The sequence below is a fragment of the Leptinotarsa decemlineata genome, unplaced genomic scaffold (assembly GCF_025532065.1).
Source record: "Leptinotarsa decemlineata unplaced genomic scaffold, Ldec_3_MD MMD2_P_RNA_scaffold_9, whole genome shotgun sequence".
Lineage (NCBI taxonomy): Eukaryota > Metazoa > Arthropoda > Insecta > Coleoptera > Chrysomelidae > Leptinotarsa > Leptinotarsa decemlineata.
Window position 1 is genome coordinate 6494072 of NW_027412536.1, and position 26707 is coordinate 6520778.

Below are 26707 nucleotides of genomic sequence, written 5' to 3' on the forward strand. Positions count from 1 at the left end.
ATAGTTTTATGTGGTTGCTAAATGTTGCTATTGAGAACTTTAGTTGTCAATTATTTTCAATTCAAAGTTTGACTGTCACGTATATATTTGTATTCCTTAAGTTTATTAAAGTTCTACTTCAACTTTGCTATTTCACTACGATCCACAGTTTGGATACTAGCTCTTTCAATAAAACAGACGACTTACCCAGAATGGATACTAATGTATTATTGATATATTATCATTTTACAAATTATTTGAAAAAATGAGTTCATGATATTTTTTCATAAAAACATTTAAAACTGAATCACAAGGCATGTCAATATTGTTATGTATGTAAAGCGCTGCCAAACCATTCAATCTTCCATCTCATATGGAATTCCTCAAAAATTCTTTTAAATATTTTTGTGTCAAAATTGTTTCAGCGAACAAGGTAGTTACTTGAAACATAATTCACCGTTTTTCAATTATCGACAATTTCGTCACTGAGGGTGAAGCCCTCTGAATCCTCATTTGGAAGCCTAATTATATACCGAGGCTGCTACATTATATACTGACTCAAAAATCACGAATAACCTTGATGAACTGCAACATCGAAAGAAGGTTAGGGAGTCTTCTCATTTCTATAGATACATTCGACTAATTTAGGATGGAGAAAAACTCTACTCTACCGAGCTCTCGACAAATATTATTGTATTTATCAGGGCTACAATATGAAAAAGTGTATGATCAAATAAGTGAAATATAATATAAAAGAAGAAACTGATGAAATATGAAAAAAGTAGACATACACTGAATGATGGAATGAAATGATATGATTTTTATTATACTTAAAGATTTTGAAAATTTTACAGAGATGAAGAGATATGAATAGATTTTGCTCAGTTGGTCATCATTTTTTTATTCTTTACAATTTCAACGATTCCACTATTTTATACCTACTGAACCAAAACAGGTTCCAAAAACTACAAAACCAATCAATGCGTATCATTTTGTCCTGTAGCAGACGCATTCCTTTAAAATCCATGTTGGACAGTTTAGGATGGTTAGCAATTAAAGATTATTTGTTATACCAGACACTTATTTGCATTTTTGAAATTAAAACAAGGCACCTGACTACTTAATTGATAAAATTAGTTACAATTTTGAACTGCACCAATACCTAACCAGATCAAGAAATATATAATATATATGTATATAACAGTAAAATGGATTAACGGGGTCTCTCAGTCAAAAAAGTAAAAATCAAAACTCTGCTTCACAGGGCCTATAATTTATTGAGTTCTGGATTTTTTTGTCAATGAATAACGTAACAAATTATACTTACAGTAAAAATGAGTGAAAAATAATGAATTGAACATAAAATTGACGAAAAAAAGTTAAATATGTATGGATTTTTTGGATTTGACAAATGTCATACCTTCACATAAATGTCATATTTTTCAACGGGCATGATGATTTGATAATCTTTGACTCTAAAAAGAGAGTTGATTGATACAATTTTCATTATTATCATTATGTTTTTTTGTGTAATTCTAGTGAGTTACTGTATATACTGCTGGGATTATCAATGTCAGTATTCTTATTCATACAATCAGAAGACTTATTATTTTCAACCATTTTAAGAAAAAGGCGTTTGGAAATATTTTTTTCTCTATGTAAAACTTTGATATTAGAGAAATTTGGTTTATGTCCTGTTTCTATAGAATGTTGCGCTAATGCACATGATTTTTCATTAAGTTTTATATCACTTTTATGTGAAGTTATTCTATCTTTAAGAATTCTTAATGTTGTTCCAATATAATCCAAGTTACAATTGTTACAAGGAATGTTATAAATCACATTTGACTTTTTGGTAGTATCGTTTTATCTTTTAATTTGGTATTCAAATTCTTTATAGTTTTAATATTTTTTTGGTATATTTTGATATTTTGTTCATTATGAAAAAGTTTTATGATATTTGAAGATAAATTTCTAAGAATAGATATAGATTTGTAAGAAATATTGATAGGTGTACTATTATTACATAAATTTCTGTTGATTACATCGGAATTTGTATTACTGCCAGTATTGAAAATTATTTTATTGAGAAGTTTTCTGGGATAGGAATTTTCGATCAATATGTCTCTGAGAAGCCTGAGATTTTTTTGCGTGAGGGAAGGGTGTTACTAATTTTTCTAACTCCACTACAGCTCCTTAAAGGGGGTACATAAAATTTGTATAACAATTTTTTTCACAAGCACTAAAAAAAGTTACAATATTGAAATTAACCTGACGTTTCGTGCTACCAAAAAGACACTTAGCCAGAAATTTATTTGGTTTACCCCATGGTTGTAAGAGGGGTGGAAAACGCAACCCCTAAAATTTATTTCCAATGTAACTTTTTGTCTTATTATTTGTTAACCATTTAAAAATTTATTTCCGATAGCTTGTTTCATTCTAAACAAAAAGTGTCCCTTGGGTTTTTGCCCAAAATAAACCAGTTAGCAGCAAAAAATTATTTTATGTAAGGGTAAGGGTATAAGACTTGTTCCTTTAAAATTCGAAATACCGTCATATGATCAACATTTAGCTGGAAAGCAATCTTTCTAGTACTGGTAGTAGGTTGTTCTTCAATCAAATTAAGTACTGCTTCCTCAAGCTGTGGTGTTCATACAATAACAAGTGAATTATTAAAGTAACAAATTAAGAACAGAACAACAACACACAATTAGTATTAATTCAATTTCGAAAATTCAGAAACTCACAGCGTCATACCAATTTAATTGTCACTATCGCTAATAGCGACCTACTAGATAGGTTAGTTTCGTATTTTCGCATTTATGACGATGTATCTCTGTAGTTGTTCGTAGATAACACAAAAAATAAACAACTATGAAAAAGAAGAAGACGAAGACCAAAACGGGATATACAGTATACAATGCTCGGACTGCAACAAATTCTATATCAGCCAAACCAAGAAAAAACTGATCCAAAAGTACAATGAGCACAAAAAGGCATACATAAATCCAACAGTATATAAATCAAACCTTGTAACACACGCCATACAAAACAAACGTAATTTTCCCCCACCAGAGAACATAAAACTAATAAAACAAATCAACAAGGGAAACCGCATGGACATTTGGGAAATCTTGAACATCCATAAATCACTTATCGAGGAACAAGTACAAATCAAAACACAACACGATCTCACATTCAATATAATAATCAAAACCATACACATTCCTAGAGAAGATCTAACACGAAGAAGAGTACCTGATGCAGAACAAATACAGGCAAATTTACCTAAAGTACCTGAAATACCTGAGTTAAGACGCTCTGACCGTATAAAGAGACAGACAATAGGATGACCAGTTCAGTTTGAGAAGTGCCAGATGATGACAGTACTACCAACTGTCGAAAGCGCTCGCAGATAATTAATAGAAGATATAAAGCTTCACTTCCTTTTTGTAGAATTTAATATTGAAATACTCAAAATAAAGGAAGTTAAATCTGAAGTTCTCACGGATATGACTATGCTGAACTGGTTTTTCGGGTATTTGATACGTGTATGTGATATTATCTTTAATTTCACCAACGTTTCGATAAAATCTCATTTGTCATTATCTAGATGTGCTGTAACGTGTTCGGAAGTCGGTTGACCCTGCTCGAACCGCTTTTTACTATACTGGTACAATGGTATTTGTTACGTGTTCGGAGATAGAATGTCCATAAACGCTCTACTACCTACTACTTGAATGTTGTTGAATTTTACCTGAGTTCTTCTTCTTCTTAGTTAACCTTATCTCCCCGTTAAGGTATCAAATGTTAAATCTGAAGTTCTCACGCATAGGACTATGCTGAACTGGTTTTTGGGGTATTTGATCCGTGTATGTGATATTATCTTTAATTTCACCAACGTTTCGACAAAATCTCATTTGTCATTATCTAGGTGTGTAACGTGTTCGGAAGTCGGTTGTAGAGCGTTTATGGACATTCTATCCCCGAACACGTAACAAATACCATTTTACCAGTATAGTAAGAAGCGGTTCGAGCAGGGTCAATCGGTGATGGCTATTAAATTCAAAGTATGTGTGGCACATCGCAAGTGTTTCGGTAGTTCTATATCGTCTTCCGACTCTCCGTTGTTTTTTTCTTCATCAATATCTAAATGTAAAATTTGAAATTCATCTTCTTCTTCGTCAATTTCTTCATCGTCTTCATCCTCATTTTTTTCGCCGAATGCTTTGAAAGCTTTAACGAAGTTACTATCGTTGTCTGTTATTGGTCCCACCAGTTTATTGCCTGTTAAACCAAATTTTAAATTTATATCTTCTAACATTTCAGCTGTTTCTGTACGAGTGACTTCCTTTAAACGTAAAACAAAAATATTAGTTAAATTTTTATTAGTGTTTTCACTGTTTACTACTGTAGTAGAACCGTTGCACGTTTCACTTGATTGTACATTAATTCAATATTTGAAATTTTTCCAACACAACCCAACATATTTTTCTTTTTAAAAATAAAATATTTTTTATGTCCGATATTTAAACGATGTAATGCTAAAATATGAAAAATTTGTGAAAAATGGCATTAAGGCAAGATTTGTATTGCCTGGGCAATCTTCATAAACAATATTGAAGAATGTCATCAGAATAAAGTCATCATTTCATTATTTTTTGAGAAGCGCTCGTGGTAAAATAACTTTCAAATAAGCATTATCATTGAAAATAACGAAATTACGGTTTTTTGTGAAGATCTTTTTGTGGTTAATTTAATTCTCAAATATTGAAGAAAAACTGTCCAATAATGGGATCTAGAAATATAATAAGAAAATAAAAAACCCCCCTAATAACTAAATTAACTACATCTAAAAAACTTATTTTGGGTGGCTGATCTAAAAACATTTAAAGTTACTCACCTTCTACAAGCAATTGCAGCTGATTCACGAACAAAGTTTTCATCCAACCAGTGAATGGTAACTCCTAGGAAGCTTCTTTTTTTATTCGACCAAATATCTGCTGTGCTGTATAAGTAATTAATACTCCTGATTTTATTTTTAATTACTTGCAAATTTTCTTTTTGTGACTCCACGATTCGTTTCATTATTTTCTTCCTTGTTGGTATTTTCAAATTTAATCCTTGAAAGATATTCTTGAAACTTTGATGTTCTGTTATAGATATTGCACTCATTGTGTTCACAACGAAATTTTTTATTCTGTTTTCGAATACAGATTGGCTTAGAATTGGTTTGCCACCCTCTTTGGTCATTCCCAAAATGGAAGGTTGAATCAACTTAACTTCTTTGGATTTTTGACTTTCGGAATCTTGAGTTTCATTTGCAAGTCTCTTTCTTTTACAAGATTTCTTTGAACTTTTGTATTTATTATAGTCTTCAATTTTGTTAGGATGGATTCTTTTCAAGTGTTTATAAAAATTTGAAGAAGAATTTTTCATTCCTTTTATTGTTTTTTTCTGTGGAAGGCACAGTTGATAATCAGCTGTAATGTTTTCACCATCATGTACTTCTTGTACATCTAGCCAAACTGTGGATCGTCAGGTTGTTCTTCTATTTGTTTAACGAATAGTGTGGGTGTTGAAGTTTTTGATAAACCACGAACACGGTTTTCATTTTTCTCTTTTGGTTTTAAGAAATTCATAAGAGAATTAGCCTTAGATTTTGGAGGTATAAATCGGCCAGAATCTGAATCTGACAATTCTTCTAGGTGATATTCAGGATCATCTGAACTTGAAACAAATGGATCTTCCAGAGAATGATCCATTTGTTCAATATGAGAACTGTTAGATGCAATTGCAGGATCAGATGAATTCATATTATTCAAGCTGGAAGTGAAAAAAGTTAGACAGTGACGACAGTGTGTCCAAAAAAAAAGGAAGTGACTTATTTCCTTATGGGGGACATACTACGTACTATATGTATAGAACAAAATAGATTTGGTATTTCTTTCATAATTTTTACATTGATTGTTGTAATGTAAAACCGAATTAAGTATGAAAGTTATCCTATATCTATCAATATCAATTAAATTACTTTAATTAGTTTCCAATTTAACTAAACATGGCCATCATCTAAAATTTAGAAAATGTTTCAACAAATATTTATTTAATAATTTGAGTTTCTTATTGTATTTCTTGACTCCCTTTTGATAACCAATAAAATACTTGACTTACCTTAAAAAAATGTAGGTATATTCGAATGTAATGCACACAACTTAACTTAACTTAACACACATAATGTTTATGAACAGATATATTGCACGATAGACGATAATAATTATAAAAGTCACAGTAACAACCTAAACGACTCTCATCTATGACAACTCAATCATAACTGAGCTAAATGGAACTACCATAAGTTCGTGATCCTTGCAGCAGACAGGATTTTGCAGGATTTTTCCTGTAAAAAAACGTGACGCTAGATGCTGAATCCCGACCGTAAACTGGGTTGGATGAATCATCGCATTCATCGTTCAATATGTAGTTCAAGATCACACATAGCAATATTAAATTTTTTTGTTGAAAAAATGCAGAAAGATAGTAAGACTCTAAGGTAATTATTGAACAAATTACCTATTGCAATTGAGCCATAAATACAGTAATATTGGAAAACTGAAAAACTAAACTTAAAACGAATATTTTATTTTCAATTATACAGAGTGATTAAAAAATGGATAAAAAAATTTTCACAAATGAAATGAATTTTATCAGGGTTCTTTATAAGGACTGGATAGTTGATATGAGAATTATGAAATGGCCACGCACATACGACATAAATTTTAATTCAATGAGATTGATTGGTACTCAGTATCTTTTAGTGAGGTAAGGCGATAAAATCTTTTACCGCCTTACACGTTCTTGAGGATGCTGAACTTCGAGTTTGGGTGTCCCAACCATGTAAAGGGAAGAAAACAAGCCCCAAGTGGGGGTCTACTGCACATTTTTGACATATGAGGAACTCTCAATAACTCATTTTTCGAGGTGGCAAAGTGCTAAAATTGTATTTCACCGTTTTCGAAGATGCCCGACAAAATGCGACAAGATACGCCTGCATAAAATGGGGCTTTTTGGTCTGGTTCTCATTTATCGAATAATTTGAAAGTATCTGAAGATCGAAAAAAGTATTCGGTATTCGGATACTTACAAATTTTGCCACGGATGCGGATACTGAATACAAAATTTGAAAAACATCCGAATACAACTTTCGAATACAAATAAAATATCCGGATACTGTATCCGAATACAGAAGTATTCGGATACTGTATCCGAATACAGAAGTATTCGGATACTGCCCAACTCTGGCACATATTCAACTGATGTAGAGCTATTATCATTTACATTCTGTGACACCCCATATGTTTTAGGGATATTTTTAAATTTTTCGCATAAAAACTATTTCCTGGATAATATATATTGAAATCTATTAAGATCGATATAGATGACCTTCCTAAAAGATCATCACAAAGCCTTAAGAAATCTGAATCACTTGCATTTTGACTTTTACTAACTCACACCAAATATTGTCTTCCATTACATAGGTTTTATATACAGAAAATTCGAAACCGTCTCTGATACTCAGCAACACCCTAGTGTGTGTAGACCTAGGGTCACATCTAGTAACTTCATAATTAGGATAGTACAATTCAGAATCCTCAATCTCTTCAGTTTGACATATTTTCAGTAATACTAATGCAGGTTTGATTACTCGTAAGCAAATTCTAATTCATCCTTGTTAGCCAATATAATGCAAATGTTTCCATATATATATAATGTCAACATTTATAACCACATCATGATCCGATAAACTTGTTTGAAAACAAAATTGTATATTAGTGTTCAAGCCATGTTTTTTTGACTCCACTTATTAACATTTTGTGGCTTGTCATTAATAAATTGTGTGGTTTACTGTTGTCTTCCTATCAGATACTGTTTTGAAATATAAACGCTGTTATTGTTTGATCTTATAATACTTTAATATTTGTGTCTTATTTAGGTGTGTATTCTTTACAACATTTCACATCGTCTGGGCTATTTTATACAACCTTGGCAGGTTTTATCCTAATACAATCTCATTTTGCACTGCTTCTTCGATATAATCTGAACTTCTTTCTACTCTCATTTTTATGGTTGATTCGTCTAGATTGAAGATAACTACATTACATTTCATTAGATCGGACTTCCATTGTCTAATATGACATACATTGATTTGAAATCTCTGAAAACATAAAAAAAAATAAGTTTTTTTGTCTAATATAATTGTTATTTTTTAACTATTTTTTTATAGATTATTTCAGGGATTTCATATCAATTTATATCATATTAGACAATGGAAGTCCGATCTAATGAAATGTAATGTAGTTATCTTCAATCTAGACGAATCAACCATAAAAATGAGAGTAGAAAGAAGTTCAGATTATATCGAAGAAGCAGTGCAAAATGAGATTGTATTAGGATAAAACCTGCCAAGGTTGTATAAAATAGCCCAGACGATGTGAAATGTTGTAAAGAATACACACCTAAATAAGACACAAATATTAAAGTATTATAAGATCAAACAATAACAGCGTTTATATTTCAAAACAGTATCTGATAGGAAGACAACAGTAAACCACACAATTTATTAATGACAAGCCACAAAATGTTAATAAGTGGAGTCAAAAAAACATGGCTTGAACACTAATATACAATTTTGTTTTCAAACAAGTTTATCGGATCATGATGTGGTTATAAATGTTGACATTATATATATATGGAAACATTTGCATTATATTGGCTAACAAGGATGAATTAGAATTTGCTTACGAGTAATCAAACCTGCATTAGTATTACTGAAAATATGTCAAACTGAAGAGATTGAGGATTCTGAATTGTACTATCCTAATTATGAAGTTACTAGATGTGACCCTAGGTCTACACACACTAGGGTGTTGCTGAGTATCAGAGACGGTTTCGAATTTTCTGTATATAAAACCTATGTAATGGAAGACAATATTTGGTGTGAGTTAGTAAAAGTCAAAATGCAAGTGATTCAGATTTCTTAAGGCTTTGTGATGATCTTTTAGGAAGGTCATCTATATCGATCTTAATAGATTTCAATATATATTATCCAGGAAATAGTTTTTATGCGAAAAATTTAAAAATATCCCTAAAACATATGGGGTGTCACAGAATGTAAATGATAATAGCTCTACATCAGTTGAATATGTGCCAGAGTTGGGCAGTATCCGAATACTTCTGTATTCGGATACAGTATCCGAATACTTCTGTATTCGGATACAGTATCCGGATATTTTATTTGTATTCGAAAGTTGTATTCGGATGTTTTTCAAATTTTGTATTCAGTATCCGCATCCGTGGCAAAATTTGTAAGTATCCGAATACCGAATACTTTTTTCGATCTTCAGATACTTTCAAATTATTCGATAAATGAGAACCAGACCAAAAAGCCCCATTTTATGCAGGCGTATCTTGTCGCATTTTGTCGGGCATCTTCGAAAACGGTGAAATACAATTTTAGCACTTTGCCACCTCGAAAAATGAGTTATTGAGAGTTCCTCATATGTCAAAAATGTGCAGTAGACCCCCACTTGGGGCTTGTTTTCTTCCCTTTACATTTTTTTTGTCTAATATAATTGTTATTTTTTAACTATTTTTTTATAGATTATTTCAGGGATTTCATATCAATTTATATCATATTAGACAATGGAAGTCCGAACTAATGAAATGCACCATGAAACATTGTCAACCACCTTCAAAAATAACTACATTAGATGCACGAGACTGACATTCCATCGTTTCAGAAAGAAAATTTTCTTGTGCAACGGCCGCATTCATACTTGCTTTGAATGCTTTAGCATGTTGATTTCTACTTGCAGTTGATCAATTTTTACAAATAGTTTAGAAATAAGCATGACACCACTTTCAAAGTCATCACAATAATATTCAAAAGTTTTTTCCCTTCAAGATCCATTACTTTAAGTTAACTTGCATTCAATCCCGAACACTATTTATGTATTGACCTTTGACAACTATAGCATGACATTATAAGAGTTGAATCCACTTTATTTATTCTGCAGGCTACACATTCCATGACCAAAAGCAATTATTTTTCTTGGCTCCTGGACTATAAGCAATACTTTATACTATAAGTATATTTCATAATCCTAGGTGATTCGGCTGTCCCCCCTATTTTTTTATGAAATATTTTTTCTGTATCTTTCCTTGTTTAGCATCAAATTTGATTTCTATAGAAATAATTTATATAGCAGAATAACGTTTGTCAGGACAGCTAGTGGGCCTCTAATTTTCGCAAATAGGTTGAGGCTTCAATTTATTGAATTTTGAGAAAGTTGTTCTTGCTACTTGATAACTGTAACTTTTTAATTGAATATACCTGAATTCACCCCAAAAGACTTCATCTAAATCACTAAGCAAGTTGTGTTTGCCATCAGATGTCACTTATATATGTTATATTACAGCAGCAATTGAAAATAGACCAAGTTGTATGGGCAAGACACAAAAATGGAAGGTATTATAAATCAAAAATTGTCGACATCAAATTTGATTCGCAGATGTGTGTTTTTTTTCCTGAGGACCAGAGCTTTTCAAAGGATATTAAGCTGAGTGATATTGTTGACTGGGAAAAAATGAAAACTCCAATAATAGGACAGAGACTGCAAATTCGGTGGATAGACGGGAAAGTATATGATGCTGATTTTATTGGAAAAATGGACACTTATACCTTTATCGTACGTTTTTTCATTTCATTTGAAGCATTTAGAATATTTCAATATTGAGGAAGAACCTACAAAAAAGTTTATTGAACAAGACAGTAAATCTCATATATCCTTTGTCAGCAAAAAATTTTATGTTTGGCCTAAAGTCTCATTCAACTTAAGAAAAAATGGAAGTTTTATTTTTGAATCATGACACTTCTCTGAAAATTATATAAACATATTAGTTACCTTGAATACCTATCTATAGAACATAATTTCAAGATTATCGAAAAGTTTTCATTGATAACGTTGATCTTAAGACAACTTTAAAACTTAAAATATTATTTTTGGGATTGTACTATTGTACAACTAATAACTTGTTAAAAAAAATAAAAGCAATAATATCACTGATTAGGTGATGTGATGGTTGCTTATAATAAAATAATAATACAAATATTTAATGATCACAATGTGTTTAAAATTTTTCCATTATCGGGGATCAGTTTTGTCTTACATTGATATATACTCTAATTTCAGGTCTTATTTGAAGATGAATCAAAAAATCATCTCCAAAGGGAGTACATATATGGTTTGAAAGAGCCCATACCAAAAAGAATCCTTTCAAAAATGGTGAGTAATCATACTGAAATTATACCAAGTTCACTCCCTGCTAAGGCAATAAGTAAATAATTTGAAATACTGTATTTTTCTTCATGTAAACAACAATGATACATTGATTTTGTACTAACTCCAAATAAAGAATAAAGAAACGATTATTTATTATTGGCAAACAAAGTATGGCAGAAGTGTTATCTTTCCTAAAATTGAGTACTACTTTTCACCAGAAATAATAAACCTTTGAAGCTAGGTGTGAAAGTAAGTTTTAAAATTATTGCTGGGCAATCTTTTTGACATATATTTTTCATAGCAGTATTGACTCGTCTGAAATCCAAGTACTGGCAAAAATAATTTCAGATTTTAGCGAACTGGATATTTCAGAATTTTCAGTTTATAGGTGCAACAAATCATGATGAATATAGAAATAAATGTAGGCTTTCACGGCTGGCGTCGATGTTTTGATTGGCTTCCTGGTTTTGCCGTGGTCTTTGGTTATAATCTCCAAACGTTTCAACTGCAACTGCAGCAGTCATCTTCAGTGGCGTGGCCGAAGTACTCTTTACGTGTCAACTGAGTTTCAGTTGACACGCTTCCACCACGCCACTGAAGATGACTGCCGCAGTTGCAGTTGAAACGTTTGGAGATTATAACCAAAGAAGACCACGGCAAAACCCGGAAGTCAATCAATACAAATCATGCTAAAATACTTATAAGAGTCAGGGTGTTGGAATTTTGATTGTTGTTGAAAACTTTTTTTATTGAAAAACCAATTATACTGAAAAATTATAGAATTTTTCATTATTTGTGGTTATTACTATATAATAGAAATTATATTGTGGGTGGCATGTATATTGTTACTCTTATACCACAGAACAAATTTGAATCGTCACATTTTCCCAGATGGTTTTTGTCAGAGCATTATTATAATACATTTTCCGAACTATGTGATAAGTGAAAAAATGTTATCAGTATTTGAATAAAGATATTTTCAATAATGCCATTTGATTTTGCAAACATGTTAACAGTATAAGAAAAAAATTGCTTAATTCCTTATATCCTAACAATATTTTCAACTATTGATATGGATTTCGTTAATCTTTTTGTAAAATTTTTTCTACTGTCTTCTCTAATAATTCAATAAAAATCAAACCAGTCCATAAAAATAACCTAGTTGGTATTCCAAACATTGAAGTCATATTTTTTTCTATTCAGTTTTTTTAAATATCTGGAAAACCGCTTTATAATCTATATTTTCAAGTCAGGAGATAGGGCGGGTGTGAGAAATATAAGATATACCTCTTTAATTCGTATTACCTAATCTTTTGTGTAAAATTGCTAACAGACTGTAGTCATGGTTTTGTAACCCAGTTATAATTTAAAAAACCTAATTAATTACGAGCAGTTTGTTAATTGCCCTGGAGAATGGGCAGCAAGTAGTTTCCATTTATACGTTCCCTAATTGTAAAAACTAATAAATGCTATTAAAATAATCTTTTCATTAACAGAAAAACCACATTTGCTCACTCGTTTTATTGGAAAACTGAAGTAGTCATTTTAATTCACATACTGACTATAATTTTCTAATAACGACACTGATTTATACGCAAGGGAAACAACGCACGGAGTCAAAAACATGAGCCAATCGCACATTTGTAGTTCCAGTTAGAAGACCTAGAATTCCCAAGCTACATCTAACATGACCACGTAGGCAGCTATAGCTGACCTGCGTGCGTGCTTGATACAAATCAAAAATGAAACAATTCGTGGACACAACACTCCAAAACACCCAGTATGTTATTCTATCATTTTGAAGAATACTTAATTCCTACAATTTTTGTTAATATGACTTAGCCCCTAAAATTGACAAATTTTGTGAAATTTGCAATTTCATTTTATTTCGATTAAAACTGCGTGTTTATCATTTAAATACTTACAAAATTCAAGCACTAACAGTTTTCCATAGGTTAATGCCCCGTACAAAACGCTCACTTTATTATACCTACATAAAATAATACTAACAGGTTGCTTGTTAACTGGTTCATGGTGCGCAAATAAATGTGTCATGCGCAACTCAGTAATGCAAGTGGTGTTTCTTGTGTGTGCCACGTGCAATTAAACTGTTATCACAGTGGGCTATGAATTTGACATTCAATGATCGATAAGTTTTAGCATAAAACAAAAATTACTAACAATACAGTTTTGTATCTATCGTTTTATAATAAGATAATAGCATTTGAAATGAATTTCTCAACCGAAGAATCGACCGATATGATTTTTGTACTGGGGGCAAGTGATAAAAACTATTTATTAGCCACCAGACTGAACGATATCCAGACAGGCGACAACTCAGAAAATTTGCTTCTTTGATTTACTCGAACATATCTTGCATAGAGAAATATCCAAACAAATTGACATAAGCCGGACTGTCATACAAAGAGTTTTAAAAAAGAATAAGTTTGTGACAAAATGGTTAAGGCTTTCGCGACCAAGGTTTTTAGTGTCACTATTTTTCGGGTTCGAAGGCCGTGGACTTTTGGAATTTCTTCCTAACGTTTCGTTGGTGCGAGTGGCTAGCTTCTTCTTCAGAGGTTTATCTGATGACTCGGATATTATTCCAGGATCCGTACCGGGTTCAGTTGCATCAAGAGTTATTAGATGATGATTTTGAGAAAAAAAGTAACATTTTGTGAATAGGCTCTGCAACAATTGCTACAAGACAAATATTTTTTAAATTGTGTTTTATTTTCCGATGAAGCAACATTTTATAAAATGGGTTTGTAAACAGACATAATTTCCATTATTATTCAACAGATAACCCCTCTTTCTTTTGAACCACCAGTCAGACAAAGTGGTCCCTAAATGTATGGGGCGGCATAATTGGAAATTTTATCCTTTGGCCATGTACCATAATTTAAAGAAGGTCTCAAATACTAAGGGCAAAAAGGAGTGGAGGTTTCAAATATTACCGAACAAAGTATTACAAAAATTTAATTTGTCTCGAATGTTTAAGTATTTTCCATCCTCCGTGTTTAGAGAGATAAATATAGGTAGCAATAAAATATATTGCTCTGTGTAAAAAAGAAGTTGAAAGAAATTGAATAATTCAATCAAAATTAATAATAATAATAATAATAATAATCGTCTTTATTGTTACCCAGCTGTAGTTACATATAAATATTTAAATAAATTAGAGAGCTAGTTGCTGACATAACAAAAGGCGAAGTTCAACTTAGTTAGCACAAGTGCTACTGAGTTGTTCAGTTGTTCAGTTGATCAAGCAATGCACAGCCTGGTTATTCATAGAGACGTTCATATGAAACGATCAAAGCAAAATTTTGAAATTGACTTGCTAGACTGCAAAATATCATTTGAAAGTGAAATAAGTAAAATGAATACTTTATTTCAAAAACTAAAAGAAAATATAGTGAAAATGAAATCTGAGAACAGTGAACTAATGAAAACAATTCAGAAAGAAAAAACAACTTGAAAGATACGACATAGAAGTGATAAAACAAATCAACCGATGTTTGCTTAGAAACCTGACAAACATGAAGATACAAATATAAAAACTAGCCAACAAGAAATAGAAGACAAAAACTGCATTGGAAGTGATGACTTATGATCCCCAATGTAACCGTAATATGTGGAAAGATAATGATGAAAACGAAAAAATATTAGTAGTCTCTGGATATTATGGCAGAGGTATTACTGACTTGCTAACTAGGCAAACAGAGGAATTTTCAGTTTAATCTGTCATGAAACCAAATGAAAATTATATAGAGTTGGTAAATACTGCATGCCAACTAAGAATTTCACCAAAAATGATTTCATAGTTTTGTGGTCTCTTAGTGGAATATTTATTTGGTAAATCCAAATACATGTGTTATTATTATCGCAAAACCATATAGATATGATATGAATACAAGTCAGCTCATTTAAAATAATCCACGTGGTACATGGCAAACAAATTCCTTATATCGACGGCAATAATATTTTCAGTAGAAAAAATTAGTTAAGAGAAAATTACAGCTTGAACAGAACCAATATTTAATGACAAAGTCAAGAAAAGGTTCAATAAGGACAAAAGAATGCAAGAGAGTGCAAGATATGTTAAAAAAGAATCAGTATATCTCTGGGACTCATGCTGAAAGTAGGAAAATCCCCAAGGAGCCTGTCATATCGATCACTATCTCGAAAAAGAACTCAAATAATATATTTTTAAAAAAACTTACCCAAACTATCAATATATTCAGAGTTTTCGAACATACCGTCAAAAAGAAATGAATTTGATGAATTGTAACATTTCATGGCATAGTATTACTGACAGGACACAAACCAGTGAATTGAGCTATGTGGGAAACTATACCGGGTGATTCTCTATGGTGGCTCACCCCTATAACTTTTTCATTTTTGGAGATAGAAAAACGAAATTTTGGGGTTGTGTATTATAGTTCAATTTACATTTTTTGATATATTTACTTGACTTGCCGTACTTCTGGTTTGACCGGAAATTATCCCAACTTTCGATTTTTAAATGGGACATCCTATATATTTTTACCTATTTCCATTGAGATTGACATTATAAATCCAACAATACTTCACTTGTCAATATTTGACAAATAAAATCATTATTATTCCAATTTTTATTTTTTTATCTAGAATGCCATGGATTGTGTAAATCACTTCATTCTTGATCAAGTAGCATGGGAAAACTACGACTTTGAGGCTTATGACTTCACAGTCGTTTTAAGAATTATTTCACAGTAACAGAATTATTTTCCAGTTAACTTGATTTTTCTTACGAATAATTTGATGCCACAGTTTCACTTTACTTTCTCTATTTTTCTGAATAATTGCATGAAAGTCACAAATTAGTCTATTAAGGTTATACATTTTCAAAATTGCCTCCTCCTTGATCACGGCAAAGTTCAACTTTTTCAGTTGTTGCGCGCATCACATTGATTAGCTGTTCCTTAGTGATGTTCTGGAATGCCAACCTTACTTTATACTCTAGTTCTCCACGAGTAGCTGATATGATATTGTAAACACAATTTTTAATTGTTCCCCAGAGAAAAAATCTAGCGGAGTAAGATCTGGTGATCTGGAATACGAAAAAGAAATAATACATTTATATAAAAATATGACAACTCAAGAATGTACCTCGCAGGCCACTGAATAGGTCTATAAGTGCCAATCCACTTTTCTGGGAAGATGTAATTCAGATGTTCTCTTACGACTTGATAATTGTGAGGTGGCGCTCCATCTTATTGAAAATATATATCAACTCGGTTAGCCAGTGGCAAATCTTCAATGAAATCATTAATTTGATTTCTAAGGAAAAGTAGATATCTTTCCACAGTCAGTTGTCCGTCGAAAATTATAAGCCCCAGCAATTGAAACCAAATCGCGCTTGAAAATTTCCTTCTTCCATCAGATGTAAATTTGTTTGAGACCAGTACCTTTTATTATTTCTATTGAACATACCCAAGTTGTTGAATCGAGTTTCATCTGAATAAATAATTTTAAATGGAAAACGTACATCTTCTCTGTGTTTAGTCAAAAACCAGTTGCAGTAAGACAATCTTCGGTTGTGATCGTTATCGTAAAGATGTTGGAGTAGTTGGGTCCTACTTCAATGATCGATAATTATATTTGTGAAGAATTCTCCAAACGGACGAATAACATATCACACTCAGAAACAATTTGGTGAATTGACGCCGTGATGATTGTAATCTGTGGCCGTACAATTCACTTCAACATAGGCCAACACGCGTCTAGTTCTTTTTCTTCATTGACGATGAAGTTATTGTCATTTTCTTCTGGTTCATTTCTCATTTTTCTTTCCAGTATTGGAAAATAATGTCGAGTGAGATGGCGACGATTAGAGAACCTCGAGCATTAATTCGAGCTGCATCTGTTCTTTTTTGTTTCTCCGTAAATTAGCAACATGTCAATTTTCTTGTTTCTAGTATAATTTGCCATATCTAATTATAAAGTATACAACAAATAAATGTAAAAGTGACAGCATATTCATTAGCCTATTTGTTTAGTTAGTCCTAGCAACAGCTTCAATTGTTTGTCATGGATAACTAGAATAACAGGACAGTTTCAACAATCGAGTCGAGTGAGTAAGTCGAAACAGCAACATGTGCTCGGAGAATTCCATTAGTTTTGAATTTTGCAAGAAAGTCTATTCATTATATTTGTACAAAGTGCTTCAATATTTTCCACAAGAGTTGTCTTGTTAGAGGAAGAAGGAATAATAAACTACTAAGACAAAATAATCTGTTGCAGTAATGGGATGAATACTACAGATTCCAAATTAGAAACTAACACGTTAGAAAAAACTACTCAGTAAATTTGCAGATATTATAGTCGTTCATCTCTAGTATAGAATAATTGTGTAAAACATATATAACATGTTAAGGTTCGATTCTCTCTTACATAGTCTGGTAATTTATTAAATAATAAAGGACCTAATGAGTTTGGAGAGTTTTTAGATAATTGGACCCTAGAAAAGGGTATATTGAGCTGATTTTTTATTCTTGTCATGTTTATGAATGACAGATCTGGTTGAAAAATTGTTATAGTTACTAAATATATACACACAAACTTCAAAGATAAAGAGTGATGATAGCGTCATGATTTTAAATGTTTTGAATACATCAACACAGCTTTGTCGAGAGGATAGACTAAACATTACTCGGAGTATTCTCTTTTGTGCAACAAATACATCATTAGCTCCCGAAGACCTTCCCCAGAGGGAGATGGCATATCGAAGTCTGGAGTCCACTTGGGCATAGTAGAACATCAGCAACTGATCATTAGACAGAACTGATCTCAAATTACGTAATTGATAGGAAACAGAATTCAATTTATTGATTAAAATTTTACAGTGTTCTCCCCAGGAAATATGTTCGTCTATATATAATCCGATGACATATGGTAACTAATAGTGAGACGATTGTTACGTTTACTCAAAAAACTTTTTATCCATTCATGATAACATAAACTATCTCGATACGGTACCTCGGGTACCGTATCGAGATAGTTTATTCGATAAGATTGTATGACTGATGCAATCCAACGCCCTGCTTAGGTCGTAAAATACCCCAATAGGGCACTCACCCGCATCAATGCATTTAATGACTTCAAGAACATATGAGTGTATTGCAGTTGTGGTCGATTTATTTTGCACAAAACCATGTTGATCCGCAATTATATCATTGAAATGCTTGAGATAAGGTAACAATCTCTCCAAGAATGATAATTCAAATATTTTAGAAAAGATGGAGGGTACCGTAATTGGTCGATAGTTACTTATTAGGGAGGAATCACCTTTTTTATATACAGATGTAATTTTACCAGTTTTCAAAGCTTGCCGGAATGTTCCATTTGCAAATGATAAGTTTATGAGTTTATGAGATAGACTAGTGGTGGCATAATATGTTTAAGAAAACGTTTAACGATCACATGGGGTATTTCATCTGATCCAGAGGAAAATTTATTTTTCAGTTTTCTATTGAGCATGACAAATAGTTCATGTTCATTAAACGAAAGGTGGAGAAAAGAACTAGACTGTACTTCAATATTATTCAAATATTGATTAGCTATATCTTCATCAAGCGATTCAATTTGTGAAATTAATGTCAGTGGTTCTTCTTTGAAAAAATTGCTGAATATCTCAGAAATTTCCTCAGGAGACTCGAATATTTCATTTTCATATTTTATGGAGGAGATTGATTGCTTGCGTGATTTATTAGTTGTTAATTCATTCACTACACTCCATGCTGCCTTAGTAGGGTTGTCTGAATTATTTATTTTATGTTGAAAGTAATGTTTTTTTGAGTTATGTACTAAGATTTCGTACTTTTTCTTTTCTGCTTTGTAGAAATCATTCAATAGAGGATGTTGGCTTTTAAGCACAAACATGTCCTTTAATCGTATGCAGGACCTTTTAAAATCGTCAGTAACCTATTTGTAGTTGGGCTGCTTCGTACGTTGATGTTTATATTGTTTAACTTTAGGGAAATGTTTATCAAAATAGTACAGGAAAATTTCTAAAAAATATTGAAAGGCACCTTCCATATTTTCCATGGTGAAAAGAGACTCCCAATTTTCATTACAGATATCAAATTCAAATGAAATTATTGTATTCTCGGAAAAATTTCGCTTAAATGTGCTGATTGATCTTGGCTGGTCAACCGGAAGTCCGGGGTCAAATAGGATGGAACGATGGTCAGAAAAATGATTATCGAAAACAGGGCATACCCCATTATCATAATTGTTGCTGAATATATGATCAATTGATGAGACTCTACCTCCAGATGATATTCTGGTTGGCCACTTAACAAGTGACTTCATGTTGGAGTAGTTCATCATACTGGAAAGTTTATCAAAGTATCCTGAATTCACTGATGAATCCATATTGAAAACATAATTTTTCCAGAAAAAAATCTGGATCCCCCTTAAGGGAAGGGGTTCTGTAAATACACAATATTATTGTATGTCGCTGGTTCAGTATACATGAAATACCACATGTCTCGAAATGCTGGTCCAGATAATATTCAGATAGATCTAATTCAACAGTATTTGAAATATTTCTTGATAATATTGCAACACCACCACCCTTCATCTGTGCTCTATTAGAGTAACTGGTCAAATGGAAACCATTAAAGTAGTATGATTGTAACGAACAGGCAGAAGACCACGTCTCTTTCAAACACAATATATTAATATTGAAATCTTGTATATCTAATAAAATACTGTCAATTTTAGTATGATTAATGCACTGAACATTAGCCAAAATCAGGGATGGGTGAAACATTATGTCTTCGTTTGAGACCTCCTTGTTAGATCTAAAAAACGACTTACGCATGCCCCCTGTGACCAAACATTGGGATCCATTGCCGTCTTGAAATTATTAGCGAAAATAGTAACTTTATATGGGGAGTACAAGTCCGATACTTGGGTGTCAGGTTTTCACAAGTTACTTCCAGAAAGTGTTTCTTAAGCAATGTTGAGAGAGAGCTAGTAGTAGTGCTCTTGTCCAATCTGTACACGTGTAGTGTTGTTACATATTTCGGGACTCCCTTGATATCAACATTTGAGTTGTTACCAACAATAACCAATCGTTGTTGGCGATTCTTTTTTTTTGCTGTTGACTTTAACCCAATTATTTTGATCTAATGCCTGTGAGCTTGTTGCTTTAGGTTCAGCATCATCATTCAAGTTTATAATCTCATTCAGTTTAATTTTTGTTTGTTCCTGTAAAACAATGTTAGATGATTCATTTTGTTACACAGGTAGAGAACCCTTTTCTGGTAAGAATTTTTTCTGTTTGTTATTGTTTGGATGAGTAGGATTATTTTTTCTAGGAATCTCCCTTTTATTGGAATTAATGTTCTGTCTTGTTGACTTTTTATTTTCTTTAATCTCTGGCAGTTTTTGTTCCGGCAGTTTAAGTTCTGGCAGTTTTTGTTGTTCATTAGTTCAATATGATCATATAAAATGTTTTACTTTCTCCTTGAGTTCTTGGATAATTATATCTTTCTGCTTTATTATCTAGTTGAAAATATTTGAGTCTACCTTTTTATCCTGGCCGACTAAATCGGTGACTGCGTCAAAAAATGGTATGTCGCATTCATTTGCTGGAGTATTGACACCTGGAACAACACAACACACTATTTTTTCACTGTCAATGAGCACAATGGTTTTTAGGTACTTAACACAGCCGTAGTGTATTACGGTTTCACATTTTAAATATTTCATACCACTTTGGGCCTGAACTTTACATTTTTTGCATACTTTTGAAGAGAGCGATGTATCTGACTGATTGCTAGTCGTCGCCATCTTGATGACAACTCAAACTAAAACAGAGGATGTCAAACTAGTTTCTCAAGGGCCATGCCAATTTGATACAAACTGTTCAAACAATGTAATGGGTTGTGTCGATGATTTTAAAATGTCAACCATTCCAGAAAACATTAATTTGCACACGAGTTCAACAGATGATTATTGTATAAGTTTGAAAATTTCCGTATAGGACGAAACTGCAGTAACGTTAGTTACATATAACAGTGGTAAAAAACGTTTGTTTGAAGGTGGTTGACAATGTTTCTTGGTGTATTTCATCAGTTCGGACTTCCATTGTCTAATATAATATAAATTGATTTGAAAATCCTGAAAAAAAAATCAAAAATAATAACCGAAAATAACAATTTTATTAAACAAACAACTGAAATTACAAAGAAATAACATACAACCACAACCAAACAAATGAAAATTGAAATATTAATAAAAGGTGAAAAAATAGAAAAAATAAAAAAAAATAAAAATATTAACAAAAAATGAAAAAATAAAAATTGAAGGATTTCAAACCAAGTTATGTCACAACGTTTCGATTGTTAGTATCCACAATCGTCTTCGGGTGATAACTGGACTTATTCCTCCGAGATCTGACTATTTATAGGTCATTCGAGTGCTTTCACCTATCCCCTCTTTCCGCTTCATTGGTTTTGGCGGGAGATGACCATTTGGCGGGAGTTGGTCGTTTTTCGCTTGAAAAAAGGTTTCCATATGTTACGTATCTCTGCTAGCTTGACTAAATGCGTTGTTGGACAACATATACGCGGCTTCCTTGAATTTTCTCCTAAACCAGTGTTCCTCTTTGTGGATGATTTCAGCTTGAGCCCACTTGATGAGCAAACATGCTCTGCTATTCCGGATTTGCTGTTTCTCATCGCTGTGTGTTTCTAGTGCTCAGCAATGCGAACTTTCAATGGCCTCTTAGTTTCACCGATGTATGTTTCTCCGCACTCGCAGGGTATCCGGTAAATGCAATTCTCGGAATCGCAGTCTGCGTTTGGTGGCCTGGTTTTTGTGAGGCTGCTACGGATAGTGTTCCCAAATCTGAAGCAGGTCCTGATGTTATACTTGGACCCAATCCTTCTTATCCTTTCCGATAATCCTCTGATGTAGGGAAGTACAAGTAATGGTTGTGGCGGCTTCTCTTCCTTGTGGAGTTCTTGCTGTCTTCTAGCTAAGGCCTGTTCTACCATCACTTTGGAGTAACCATTCCGTTAAAGGTCATTTTTGATGATGCTTAGTTCCTTTTCGAGACCTTCCTTTGTATTACAGAGCTCAAAAGCACGGTCCAGTAGAGTCTTGATGATTCCTCTGTTAGTCGATTGATGGCGGTTGGATTTCTGGTTCAGATACTGTCCCATGTGAGTGGGTTTTCGATATACAGATGTTTCCCATTTAGTGTCGGTCCTCTTCACCAATACGTCTAAGGAAGGCAATTCGTTGTGGATTTCCTTCTCCATTGTGAAAGTGATGGAAGGCCTTACGTTGTTGATGTGCTCCAGGAAAGTGTCGAGTTCTGCATTCCCATGGTTCCATATTATGAAGGTGTCGTCTACGTATCTCAACCAGACTCGGGGCTTCTTCAATGGCCAAAGTTTCAAACCACTCCATAAATAAATTGGCTATAACAGGTGAAAGTGGCGATCCCATTGGCAGTCCCTCATCTTGCGTAAAGAATTCGTCCTTCAGTTGGAAGTAGCAGTTTCGTACACATCATCCTAGTAATTCCATGAGGCTTTCCACGTTGAAACTGATCAGTTAATCCTGCTCTTTGACTTCGATTTCCCCTAGTAGTTCAACGAAATGGCTTGAATTTTTCACAAAAGATGATGTTTTACCTTGCAGTGGTTTAATTATCACATCACAACAGTAGCGTTTCCCTTATCTGCAGGTAAGATCTTGATGGTGTTGTCTCTACGTAGCCCGTTCGGGGCTCTTCGTTCATCATTGCTGATGTAAGAAGTTGGAACTGGTTCTCGATCTAGCTGTTCTCTGATTTTTCATCTGAATTCTTCTGCCTCGATCTGATCAATAAGGGAACTGGTGGATTCTACTGCAGTTATTATTTCCAAAGTGGGCACAGATGTTGGTGCAATGGCGAAGTTTAGACCTTTCCTCAACAAAGATTCCTCTATGTCCGTGAGTGGGCGGGAACTCATGTTGATGACGTTGGCGGCCTCATAGTTGTCCTGTTCTCGTTCTGCATTTGGGCATTGTTTCCCCACCAACTTTCCCCACTTCCTGTTGTGGGTATTCTCCATGTCGGATCTTCAAACACGTGCTTTCAATCTTGGCAAAGATTGGTCCATGATCCTCTTCCAAGGTCTCTCTTCTTATTTCTTCAAATCGTTGACAATGTTTCGTGAAACATGTCAACCACCTTCAAACAAAAGTTGAATACCCGGTACGGACCCGGAACCAGCGACTTATTCCGAGGATATGAGAAGACTATGGTCAAGCTTACCAAAGAGGAAACTCACCTCAGCTTCTTGTGCAGAGCTAGAGACAACAACATCATACCCAAAGGTTTTTTTGCTGAAATCGCCAATCCCAGGAGAGAGCCAAACGCATATTGGAACGTGCCAGCCGAGCACTAATAAGGTCTCAAATTAATTACCACCGTTGGAAGAGGTCAACTCTGATGCAGGATGCCATAGAACGATTTGAAGAAATAAGAAGAGAGAACTTGGAAGAGGATCATGGACCAATCTTTGTCAAGATTGAAAGAGCGTGCTTGAAGATCCGACAAGACATGGAGAATACCCACAACAGGAAGTGGGGAAAGTTGGTGAGGAAACAATGCCCAAATGCAGAACGAGAACAGGACAACTATGAAGCCGCCAAAGTCATCAACATGAGTTCCCGCCCTCTCACGGACATAGAGGAATCTTCGTTGAGGAAACTTCGCCATTGCACCAACATCTGTGCCCACTTTGGAAATAATAACTGCAGTAGAATCCACCAGTTCCCTTATTGATCAGATCGAGGCAGAAGAATTCAGATGAAAAATCAGAGAACAGCTAGATCGAGAACCAGTTCCAACTTCTCACATCAGCAATGATGAACGAAGAGCCCTGAACGGGCTACGTAGAGACAACACCATAAGATCTTACCTGCAGATAAGGGAAACGCTACTGTTGTGATGGATACTGATCTCTACGAACAGAAGATCGAAGAGGTGCTTCAGAAAGAAAAATACACGAAGATCGTAAGAGACCCTACTGCATCAATTGAAAGTAAGTTGTACCAGACTTTTGAAAAAACACCAAGTCGATTTTACGGAAAAAAGAGATTATCGCTAACACCGCACCACAGTAAGCCCCCTCACTTGTATGGACTACCCAAAATCCACAAAAAGGATATTCCACTCAGACCGATCATTCAGAACTTGTCCAGATTTTTACTACCAATAATTAAACCACTGTAGGGTAAAACATCATCTTTTGTGAAAAATTCAAGGCATTTCGTTGAACTACTAGGGGAAATCGAAGTCAAAAAGCAGGATCAACTGATCAGTTTCAACGTGGAAAGCCTCTACACCAACGTTCCTGTCGAAGAAGCACTTCAAATCATACAGAACAAGCTATTCGAAGATGGGGACCTGAAAGATAGAACAAACTTACCAATACAAGTAATCATGGAATTACTAGGATGATGTGTACGAAACTGCTACTTCCAACTGAAGGACGAATTCTTTACGCAAGATGAGGGACTGCCAATGGGATCGCCACTTTCACCTGTTATAGCCAATTTATATATGGAGTGGTTTGAAACTTTGGCCAATGAAGAAGCCCCGAGTCTGGTTGAGATACGTAGACGACACCTTCATAATATGGAACCATGGGAATGCAGAACTAGACACTTTCCTGGAGCACATCAACAACGTAAGGCCTTCCATCAGTTTCACAATGGAGAAGGAAATCCACAACGAATTGCCTTCCTTAGACGTATTGGTGAAGAGGACCGACACTAAATGGGAAACATCTGTATATCGAAAACCCACTCACATGGGACAGTATCTGAACCAGAAATCCAACCACCATCAATCGACTAACAGAGGAATCATCAAGACTCTACTGGACCGTGCTTTTGAGCTCTGTAATACAAAGGAAGGTCTCGAAAAGGAACTAAGCATCATCAAAAATGACCTTCAACGGAATGGTTACTCCAAAGTGATGGTAGAACAGGCCTTAGCTAGAAGACAGCAAGAACCCCACAAGGAAGAGAAGCCGCCACAACCAGTACTTGTACTTCCCTACATCAGATGATTATCGGAAAGGATAAGACGGATTGGGTCCAAGTATAATATCAGGACCTGCTTCATATCTGGGAACACTATCCGTAGCAGCCTCACGAAAACCAGGCCACCAAACGCAGACTGCGATTCCGAGAATTGCATTTACCGGATACCCTGCGAGTGCGGAGAAACATACATCGGTGAAACTAAGAGGCCATTGAAAGTTCGCATTGCTGAGCACAAGAAACACACAGCGAGGAGAAACAGCAAATCCGGAATAGCGGAGCATGTTTGCTCATCAAGTTGGCTCAAGCTGAAATCATACACAAAGAGGAACACTGGTTTAGGAGAAAATTCAAGGAAGCCGCGTATATGTTGTCCAACAACGCATTTAGTCAAGCTAGCAGAGATACGTAACATATGGAAACCTGTTTTCAAGCGAAAAACGACCAACTCCCGCCAAACGGTCATCTCCTGCCAAAACCAATGAAGCGAAAGAGGGAAGAGGGGATAGGTGAAAGCACTCGAATGACCTATAAATAGTCAGATCTCTGAGGAATAAGTTCAGTTATCACCCGAAGACGATTGTGGATACTAACACTCAAAACGTTGTGACATAACTTGGTTTGAAATCAATTGTGGTGGTCATCTTATTTATATATGAGACAATCTGCCTTCTCTTCAACAATAGGGTCTTGTTTAACAACTTGGACTAACCAATGTATCAAACCAGGCAAAGATTCAGCTTCAAATTACCGCTGCCTTCTTTGACCCTAGTTAAAGATTCCATTATTTACAACAGTCTCAAAATTTTTAATCACCTTCTTCAAGCTATAAGAATCATAAATGACCGTAGAGCTCTTAAGAAAGATTAAGAAAGAGTTGAAAGACTTGCTTTCTGTGAGACCTTATTATAGCTTAGCATAATGATAATTTTAATTGAGTAGACTAACTGTAATATATACCGTATTTTATTGATTTGATTCAATTCAGTTTAGTTATTCCTGCATATGCTGTTGGCGATACAACTGCCGCAATAGATTTTCAATTATTGGAACACACTTGCAGACCGGTTTCGGGCTGTTTGGCCACTCGTCAGTGCAAGGTAGTGTATATCATCAACATAACGTCGATGATTTCCGATAATTGAAAATTGAATTCCGTCAGAGTATCATTCCTCGAACTAAGCTGAAGCATACAACAAACAACAGGTTTGTCGTAGCCCCATCTGCCTGTGAACGAGGTAACCAACTGCATGTCCGAAATTTGCCCAATTCCTCGTATAAGGAAA

General features: G+C 34.0%; 1 protein-coding gene across 3 annotated transcripts in view; it reads left to right on the top strand.

Annotated features, from left to right (window-relative positions):
* Positions 1 to 26707, top strand: part of LOC111506467 (uncharacterized) — a 99422-nt gene that overhangs the window by 62912 nt on the left and 9803 nt on the right. Inside the window, exons 12-13 of one of the 3 annotated variants that reach the window (XM_023161532.2) lie at positions 10461 to 10727; positions 11232 to 11324. In XM_023161532.2, the coding sequence (XP_023017300.2) occupies positions 10461 to 10727; positions 11232 to 11324 (360 nt within the window). Of the gene's footprint in view, positions 1 to 10457; positions 10728 to 11231; positions 11325 to 26707 lie in introns of all 3 variants that reach the window. The other 2 variants (XM_023161531.2, XM_023161533.2) reach the window with 2 other exon arrangements.